Below are 10,666 nucleotides of genomic sequence, written 5' to 3' on the forward strand. Positions count from 1 at the left end.
ATCTGTTCCAGACCTCACGCCAGCCTGCGTGAGCTTAAACGCGTGCCTTTCGGCTTCCTCTCATAGTGGATTGGCGCTCTTGCCAGTCCACAACACAATGTACATCTATTTAAAGAAGGTGATAAATATGCTCCTAACGCCTTTTCAAGAGACAGTCTCCACTCCTTCCGATCTGATCATGAAAGCGTAGAAAAGATGTGGAATGACGTCGAAGAGATCGGCGGCAATTGAGAGATATATACCACATAAATTAATAGGCAATAGCACTGACCCCCCATGGTACGACAAAACGGGTCAGATCGCTGTTGCAGAATCAACGAAAAAAGAATGCCAAATTTAAGAGAACGCAAAATCCTCAAGACTGGCAAAGTTTTGCGTAAGTTCGAAATATAGCACGTACTTCTATGCGAGATGATTATAATAATTTCCACGAGGAAACTCTGTCTCGGAATCTGGTAGAAAACCCAAAGAGGTTCTGGTCATACGTAAAGCACACCAGTGGCAAGACGCAATCAATACATTCACTGTGCGATAATAACGGTGAAGTCACAGACAGTGCCACTAAAGCAGAGTTATTAAACACTGTTTTCCGAAACTCCTTCACGAAAGAAGACGCAGTAAATATTCCTGAAGTCCAATCAATAACTGCCAAGATGAGACACATACAAGCAGATATCCTCGGTGTAGCAAAGCTGCTAAAATCACTTAATAAAGGCAAGGCCTTCGGTCCAATTTGTATACCAGTCAGGTTCCTTTCAGAGTATGCCGATACAATAGCTCCATATTTAGCAATTATATACAACAGCTCGCTCACACAAAGCTCCGTACCTAAAGACTGGAGAATGCTCAAGTCACACCAAAAAAGGGAAATAGGAGTAATCCGCTGAATTACAGGCCCACATCACTAACGTCGATTTGCAGTAGGGTTTGGGAACATATACTGTGTTCCAACATTATGAATTACCTCGAAGGAAACGATTTATTGACACATAGTCAGCACGGATTCAGAAAACATCGTTCTTGTGAAACACAACTAGCTCTTTATACCCATGAAGTAATGAGTGCTATCGACAGGGGATGTCAAACTGATTCCATATTTTTAGATTTCCGGAAGGCTTTCGACACCGTTCCTCACAGGCGTCTTCTAACTAAACTGCTTGCCTATGGAATATCGCCTCAGGTGTGCGACTGGATTCGTGATTTCCTGTCAGAACAGACGGAAAATCATCGAGTAAAACAGAAGTATTTTCCGGCATTTCCCAAGGAAGTGTTATAGGCCCACTATTGTTCCTGGTCTATATTAACGACATAGGAGACAATCTGAGTAGCTCTCTTAGATTGTTTGCTGATGATGCAGTCATTCACCGTCTTGTAAAGTCATTAAATGACCAAAACGAATTACAAAATACTTTAGATAAGATATCTGTGTGGTGCGAAAAGTGGCGGTTGACCATGAATAAAGAAAAGTGTGAAGTTATTCACATGAGTACTAAAGTAATCCGCTAAATTTCGATTACGTGATAAGCTACACAAATGTGAAGGCTGTAAATTCAACTAAATACTTAGTGATTACAATTACAAATAACCTACATTGGAAATAAATCACCATCACCATTCTTTCTGTCTACAGGATAAGCGAGAACATGAAGCAGCTGTCACTAGTTTACCGCGAACATAAGGAAGAGACCCTTCCTAAGGCCATATGGTGGATTGAGTACGTACTTCGCCACAACGGAGCACCACATCTGCGCAGTGCAGCTAAAGATCTTACCTGGTACAAGTACTTGCTGGTAGATGTCATTGCCTTCGTTCTGGCCGTTGTAGTGACCTTCTGTATAGCTCTCTACAGCATTGCTAGGTTTCTCATCTCCAAACTACACTCCTGGAAATTGAAATAAGAACACCGTGAATTCATTGTCCCAGGAAGGGGAAACTTTATTGACACATTCCTGGGGTCAGATACATCACATGATCACACTGACAGAACCACAGGCACATAGACACAGGCAACAGAGCATGCACAATGTCGGCACTAGTACAGTGTATATCCACCTTTCGCAGCAATGCAGGCTGCTATTCTCCCATGGAGACGATCGTAGAGATGCTGGATGTAGTCCTGTGGAACGGCTTGCCATGCCATTTCCACCTGGCGCCTCAGTTGGACCAGCGTTCGTGCTGGACGTGCAGACCGCGTGAGACGACGCTTCATTCAGTCCCAAACATGCTCAATGGGGGACAGATCCGGAGATCTTGCTGGCCAGGGTAGTTGACTTACACCTTCTAGAGCACGTTGGGTGGCACGGGATACATGCGGACGTGCATTGTCCTGTTGGAACAGCAAGTTCCCTTGCCGGTCTAGGAATGGTAGAACGATGGGTTCGATGACGGTTTAGATGTACCGTGCACTATTCAGTGTCTCCTCGACGATCACCAGTGGTGTACGGCCAGTGTAGGAGATCGCTCCCCACACCATGATGCCGAGTGTTGGCCCTGTGTGCCTCGGTCGTATGCAGTCCTGATTGTGGCGCTCACCTGCACGGCGCCAAACACGCATACGACCATCATTGGCACCAAGGCAGAAGCGACTCTCATCGCTGAAGACGACACGTCTCCATTCGTCCCTCCATTCACGCCTGTCGCGACACCACTGGAGGCGGGCTGCACGATGTTGGGGCGTGAGCGGAAGACGGCCTAACGGTGTGCGGGACCGTAGCCCAGCTTCATGGAGACGGTTGCGAATGGTCCTCGCCGATACCCCAGGAGCAACAGTGTCCCTAATTTGCTGGGAAGTGGCGGTGCGGTCCCCTACGGCACTGCGTAGGATCCTACGGTCTTGGCGTGCATCCGTGCGTCGCTGCGGTCCGGTCCCAGGTCGACGGGCACGTGCACCTTCCGCCGACCACTGGCGACAACATCGATGTACTGTGGAGACCTCACGCCCCACGTGTTGAGCAATTCGGCGGTACGTCCACCCGGCGTCCCGCATGCCCACTATACGCCCTCGCTCAAAGTCCGTCAACTGCACATACGGTTCACGTCCACGCTGTCGCGGCATGCTACCAGTGTTAAAGACTGCGATGGAGCTCCGTATGCCACGGCAAACTGGCTGACACTGACGGCGGCGGTGCACAAATGCTGCGCAGCTAGCGCCATTCGACGGCCAACACCGCGGTTCCTGGTGTGTCCGCTGTGCCGTGCGTGTGATCATTGCTTGTACAGCCCTCTCGCAGTGTCCGGAGCAAGTATGGTGGGTCTGACACACCGGTGTCAATGTGTTCTTTTTTCCATTTCCAGGAGTGTATTTAAATCAAAGAAACTGAAACGAAACTGAGAATCTAAACTTCTGTGATGTAAGAGACTCTCTACGTATTAATTTATTGAGAAATATGTTAAGTGAAGTGGAGGATTAGATACATGCACATTGATTTGTGAGATCATTGTCTAGACTGTAGTATAAAATACAGGACACACAACTTTAACGTGTAATATGTTACGTTACAGATGGAAACAAAACTGTCGTTACTGTAACGCAAGGTACAGTTTTAGTGTAAAAAAAAGAAGCTTTTCAGAAATGTGACACACAAGCACTGCTTTCAGTTGGTTTTTTTGTGTATGTCATTTTTTACGCAGCATTTTACCACAAAATACAACATTCTTCATCCTTTTCAGGATAGTCGTGTTAATAAGTTAAGAGTTTTGATGTCAGCCTAACATTTTACACTTCTGTGCATTCGTTTGTTGCCATATGTTCACAAACAGGTTTAATATAGTACTAAAGAAACTATGGAGAATCTATAAATTTATTAAATAATGCTGTACAGAATTCTCCGAAACATATATGGATTATCTTCATATTCGTTTCAGATTCGTAAAATCCCATGCACACTAAAAGCACTCACTTATTCCATTAATAATTTATTAACCTGTAATCTAAGATCATCTGTGAATTACGTGTAAATATACTACATAAGAATGAGACTAAAGGCAACTGCAGAAAACCGTTCAGACTGCCGTAAATAGGAACGAGAGTAACTTGATATACGTGATACCTATTGCATCTTCGCGTCTAGTAGAACACACACGAGTCAAAACGTTTTCGTGATTCATAATTCATACATGATATCAACAGACTTTCACGCAGTACCTTTTCAACTCAAGAAATAGTTGTACTGTGTATAAAACATTTTACTATGTATGAATCATATTTTCATTCACACACCATAAGGAGCTTTAGAGGAATGTTGAAATGACAATGAAGTTATCACAGCACCAACTTTTTTTAAAATCTAAATCTTTATTACAAATGTAGACAACATCCTACACTTCGACTAAAGCTGTTTTCTTCTCTTTTGCATTCTAACAAAGTGCTGATTGGTTGGTTGATTTGGGGAAGGGGACCAAACAGCGATCTCGTCGGTCCCACCGGATTAGGGAAGTATACGGAAGGAAGTCGGCCGTGCCTTTCAAAGGAGGCATCCCGGCATTTGCGTGAAGCGATTTAAGAAAGTCATGGAAAACGTAAATCAGAATGGACGGACGGAGGTTTGAACCGTCCACCTCCATTGCTGTGGTAACTACTGCGCCACCTCGCTCGGTAGCAAAGTGTGTGAAAGGACCTACATCGGTCAATAGAAGAAGCTGATGGACATTATATATCTCGCAAAAAAAAAAATAAATAAATAAATAAATAAAATCGGAGAACGGCGAGAGATACGTTTTAATGTCAAGTTTGCGCATAAGTTTTATGTTCAAAGCATTGTTTTTCTTCCGGTTACATTTAAATTACGGCTGTAACGTTAAGCTGTGCTGATAACTGTTTCCATCATCTTCTCTTCCTTTTTCTATCCTCCGACATATTTACCATTCGGCTGTAATAATTATATCCCTCCTTTGTCAATTTGTACACATTACGTTTCAGTGGTAGATTCAATTCGTAAATCTGACTGGTCTGTGGGGAGTAGCGTATCCCCAGTTGGTTTTGTCCAGACATATTTTTCGCGCTATTTTTGTCACTTGAGTGTTCACTGTATTGCGTTTACGGCCACCTATCTCCAGAATTTCATTACCTTTTTATCCCTATACTTCAGCTTTCACGTTCTCTTAACTCCAACATTAGCTCTACAGAGGAAGAAGTAACTGGTATCTTGTATATCACATTTCCGTACCTCTCTTCAGTTCTTGATTTGGGAGTTTTATTCCAACTGTGGCATCTGCAAAACAAAATTTTATAAATGGTGTCAACTAAAAACACTTGCAATACGGCGGCCGAACCCCGAAGGGGATATCCCGGCCAATAAATGCCATACGATGATTTCATTTCATTTACCACGCTCCAGCAAAAATGTAATGTTGATGCATTAAGTTGTTCTGAAAGCGGTGCTGATATTCAAGACCATAAAAGTGGGTTAAAAGCTGTGAGGTATCTGGGGAAGTTATCCTTGCCTTACTGAGCAACTGTTTCACCAGCTGTCCAGTCTAGTTTACCAAACTGTCAACCAGATTAACATTAATTATAATCTTTTAATAGTCATCTTACGACAACAGGTGATATATATATATATATATATATATATATATATATATATATATATATATATATATATAAAGAATTTAAATAAAGAGAAATAAATCAGTTTATATTTGGACATTTATTTTAACATTGATCACTGTTCCGTTAAAATTTCAGCATATTAAACTTGATTCATAACTAAACTGGTGTCTTATTTAGGGTTGTGAAAATGTGAGTTTATAATCTTACGGAACACATCAAATATGGAGCCAAGTTTGGGAGACTGCATACAACACTGCATTCAATAAAATAACACATGAAGAACGTTGAAACATATACAAGAAGAAATTAACCACAACCAACCGATTCAATTTTCACCCAAAGAAGTTATGGTTGTAGCGCAATACCGTCCGTCATGAAGTTACCACACACTGGTATACTAAATTCATACTAATTGTCTGTGAAATCTTCTCGAAAAGAATAGCTGAGGGTTACTTTGATGATTACACCACATGCTTCACGTGGTCAACTTGATTTACACAAAGAGTGTAACTCCACAATAATTTTGATAATTAAAATAAATTACATTGAAATGCAATTTACAAAAGAAAATCCTGGAACTGGTTACCATCGTCATACTATTATCCTGATGGGTCAAACAATTATATAAGCACGTGGTACTGGTCTCACAAAGTACACCCCACGTGGGTTGAACATAAAGAAAAGTTGCTATATTGAAAAATATTGTCAAGACGAGAGGCTATAATCCCACGCACATTCACATTTAAGATTGATGATCTTAGTTAGTGTTACGGATCATCAACATGTGGTTCCACTTTGCTGACAAAGTTGTGACAAAGCAACTACTGGAAGATATTCTGAACTTCACACTCGAATTACACTGCATTGCAATTTAAGATAACATAAGATATTTTAGATATAAACGAAGGTGATTAAATTTTCAGTTAGACTGAACTTAAGAAATCGATTGTCTTACGGACTTAGCAGAGACGGGCTTAGCCGGATATCTTACCACTTCAGACGCTCGCCGCGGACAGACTGGTGTGGGCACCTACCGAGGGTGCCTCACAAATATAGTCGGAAGTGACCAGAGAGGCAGTTTCCTATATGACAAGGGACGGAAGGACCATACCAAGAATAGAAACCTCTTTGCTTTTAGAAAGCGAAGCTACCTATTCCGACGTTGGTCCTACTGTTCTCTAGCAGACACGCTTGTCTGCTACCATCAAGCATGCAACTAGAAATACATTTGCTCGTTCATCCTTTCACACAGAAGAGAAGGGGGATGACAGTATCTTATCATATACACTATATAAAAGAAAGCGGATGTAGGTTCCATATGAGACTGTGTGACATGTATTACATATAAACTGTGTTTTAAAGTGTAGTAATGTGGCAGATCGTTCTTATTTATGTGTAAAAATAACACGTTCCACGGCTCAGTCTCCTCCCAGATAGAAACACCACATAGAAGTGTAATGTATGCATGCTGTAAATGACAACATATTTAAGAAATTAACATGAAAGGAATCCAACAACGACCTTTCAACAATCAGATTATCTTTTGCAGACGACAACATCCTTATTATCTAGGATACCTCCTGATATCGTGCCAGGCCTCCTCCTACCCGGAGTAGTGCAGCAACTCGACGCAGCATGGATTCAACAAGTCGCCGGAAGTCCCCTGCAGAAATATTGACCCATGCTGCCTCTGCAGCTGTCCACAATTGCGAAAGTGTTGCCGGTGCACGATTTTGTGCACTAACTGGCTACTCGATATCCTATAAATGTTCGATGGGACTAATGTCAGGTTATCTGGGTGTCCGGGACGTTCTTTAAAGCAATCGCGAACAACTGTGGCCAGGTGATCGGCGCATTGTAGTCCATAAAAATTCCATCGTTTCCTGGGAACATAAAGTCCATGAGTGGCCAAGTAGGCAAACATAACAATTCCCAGTCAATGATCGGATTAGTTGGTCCAGAGGACCATTCCGTGTAAACAAAGCCAATACCTTTGTGCAGCCATCACCAGCCTACACAGTGCCCTGCTGGCAACGTGGGTCCATCGCTTCGTGTGCCACACTCGAACCCTAATATGAGGTCTTACCAGCTGAAATCAGCACTTATCTGACCAGAGTACGGTTTTCGAGTCGTCTAGAGTACAAACGATACGGTCACGAGCCTAGGAGAGGAACTGCAGGCGATGTCGTGCTGTTAGCAAAGGCCTTCGCATCTGTCGTCTGCTGCCATAGCCCAATAGCACCAAAATTCACCGCACATTCGTCGTGCGTCAAACATTGATTTCACACAGTGTTGCTTGTCTGTTAGTACTGACAACTCTCCGCAAACTCATCTGGTCTCTGTCGTTAAGCGAGGGGCATCAGTCACTGCGTCGTCCTTGGTGAGACGTAATACTTGAAATTTGGTATTTGCGAAATGGAATGCCGCATGTGTATAGCCCCAACTATCATCCCGTGTTCAAAGAGTATATATGACGGTAGTATCTGTTCCCGAAAGAACAGCTACCGTTGATGACCATGCAGCTTTCCTAGAATGAAATGATAATTAAATGGACACCCTAGCTGCAAACAGGCATTGATATAATTCATTAGGGGCATGTTGAAAATGTGTGCCCCGACCGGGACTCGATCCCGGGATGTCCTGCTTACATGGCAGACGCTCTATCTATCTGAGCCGCCGAGGGCACAGAGGATAGTGCACCTGCAGGGACTTATCTCTTCCACGCTCCCCAAGAGACCCACATTCCCAACATGTCGACATCACTGCATTCGTAGTGCGCCTAATAGATGTTTGCCCATCTTACTCATTACTCGTGGCAGATTAATCTTTCGAGAACAGATACTACCGTGATATATAGTTAAAATATGGCTTCCCAGTCATTGACCTTCTTGTGCGAACGCACACGCTATGCCCGAACTCGTACGGGACTTGGTAGATTAATCTGCCACGAGTAATGAGTATGATGGGCAAACATCTATTAGGCGCACTACAAATGTAGTGGTGTGGACATGTTGGGAGTGTGGGACTCACGGAAAGTGTGCGAGAGATAAGTCCCTGCAGGTGAACAATCATTTGTGCCCTTGGTGGCTCAGATGGATAGAGCGTCTGCCAAGTAAGCAGGAGATCCTGGGTTCGAGTCCTGGTCGGGGAACCCATTTTCAACATGTCCGCAATGAAGTATATCACGCCTGTTTGCAGCTAGGTTGTCCATTGAATTATCATTTTCTTCAAAGAGTGTTAATTTCCGTCCTGCAGCCATAATCACGTCGGAAACCTCTATTTTCGATTTTACACAGACTACGCGAAGGAACTTGCCCCCCTTCTTGTAGGGGTGTACCGTAGGTCTCTAGAAGAGCGTAGCATTCCAAAGGATTGGAAAAGGACGCAGGTCATCCCCGTTTTCAAGAAGGGACGTCGAACAGATATGCAGAACTGTAGACCTATATCTATAACGTCGATCAGTTGTAGAATTTTGGAACACGTATTATGTTCGAGTATAATGACTTTTCTGGAGACTAGAAATCTACTCTGTCGGAATCACCATGGGTTTCGAAAAAGACGGTCGTGTGAAACCCAGCTCGCGCTATTCGTCCACGAGACTCAGAGGGCCATAGACACGGATTTACAGGTAGATGCCGTGTTTCTTGACTTCCGCAAGGCGCTCGATACAGTTCCCCACAGTCGTTTAATGAACAAAGTAAGAGCATATGGACTATCAGACCAATTGTGTGATTGGATTGAAGAGTTCCTAGATAACAGAACGCAGCATGTCATTCTCAATGGAGAAAAGTCTTCCAAAGTATGAGTGATTTCAGGTGTGCCGCAGGGGAGTGTCGTAGGACCGTTCCTGTTCACAAATACTCGTAAATGACCTTGTGGATGACATCGGAAGTTCACTGAGGCTTTTTGATGCTGTGGTGTATCGAGAGGTTGTAACAATGGAAAATTGTACTGAAATACAGGAGGATCTGCAGCGAATTGACGCATGGTACAGGGAATGGCAATTGAATCTCAATCTAGACAAGTATAATGTGCTGCGACTACATAGAGAAAAAGATCCCTTATCGTTTAGCTACAAAATAGCAGGTCAGCAAGTGGAAACAGTTAATTCCATAAATTATCTGGGAGTACGCATTAGGAGTGATTTAAAATGGAATGTGTGGTGTCACCGCCAGACACCACGCTTGCTAGGTGGTAGCCTTTTAAATCGGCCGCGGTCCGCTAGTATACGACGGACTCGCGTGTCACCACTGTCAGTAATTGCAGACCAAGCGCCGCCACACGGCAGGTCTAGAGAGACTTACTAGCACTCGCCCCAGTTGTTCAGCCGACGTTGCAAGGAACGGTTCACTGACAAATACGCTCTCATTTGCCGAGACGATAGCATAGCCTTCAGCTACATTTGCTACGACCTATCAAGGCGCCATTTATCCTTTGCTATGTATCTAATGAAGCATGTACAGTAACAAGACCAGTGTTCACCAATTGTGGATTAAAGTTAAGTATTCCAGCAGCTACGTACTTTTCTTTATAGCATTCATTACGTATCCTGTTTCAGACCTCACGCCAGCCTGCGTGAGTTTAAGCGCATGGCTTTCGGTTACCCGTCACTGTGGATTGGCTGTCTTGCCAGTCCACCACTACAGAATGATCATATAAAGTTGATCGTCGGTAAAGCAGATGCCAGACTGAGATTCATTGGAAGAATCCTAAGGAAATGCAATCCGAAAACAAAGGAAGTAGGTTACAGTACGCTTGTTCGCCCACTGCTTGAATACTGCTCAGCAGTGTGGGATCCGTACCAGATAGGGTTGATAGAAGAGATAGAGAAGATCCAACAGAGAGCAGTGCGCTTCGTTACAAGATCATTTAGTAATCGAGAAAGCGTTACGGAAATGATAGATAAACTCCAGTGGAAGACTCTGCAGGAGAGACGCTCAGTAGCTCGGTACGGGCTTTTGTTGAAGTTTCGAGAACATACCTTCACCGAGGAGTCAAGCAGTATATTGCTCCCTCCTACGTATATCTCGCGAAGAGACTATGAGGATAAAGTCAGAGAGATTAGAGCCCACACAGAAGCATACCGACAATCCTTCTTTCTACGAACAATACGAG

General features: G+C 43.6%; 1 protein-coding gene across 2 annotated transcripts in view; it reads left to right on the forward strand.

Moving 5' to 3' along the window:
* LOC124606940 (UDP-glucosyltransferase 2-like) overlaps positions 1-3,817 on the forward strand; it is a 42,197-nt gene extending 38,380 nt beyond the window's left edge. Inside the window, exons 4-5 of one of the 2 annotated variants that reach the window (XM_047139056.1) lie at positions 1,631-1,875; positions 3,300-3,817. In XM_047139056.1, coding sequence (XP_046995012.1) covers positions 1,631-1,875; positions 3,300-3,331 — 277 coding nt within the window. In that variant the 3' untranslated portion in view covers positions 3,332-3,817. The remainder of the gene's footprint in view (positions 1-1,630; positions 1,876-3,299) is intronic. The other variant, XM_047139055.1, reaches the window with a different exon arrangement.
* The last annotated feature ends 6,849 nt before the right edge of the window (positions 3,818-10,666 follow it).

The sequence above is a fragment of the Schistocerca americana genome, chromosome 3 (assembly GCF_021461395.2).
Source record: "Schistocerca americana isolate TAMUIC-IGC-003095 chromosome 3, iqSchAmer2.1, whole genome shotgun sequence".
NCBI lineage: Eukaryota > Metazoa > Arthropoda > Insecta > Orthoptera > Acrididae > Schistocerca > Schistocerca americana.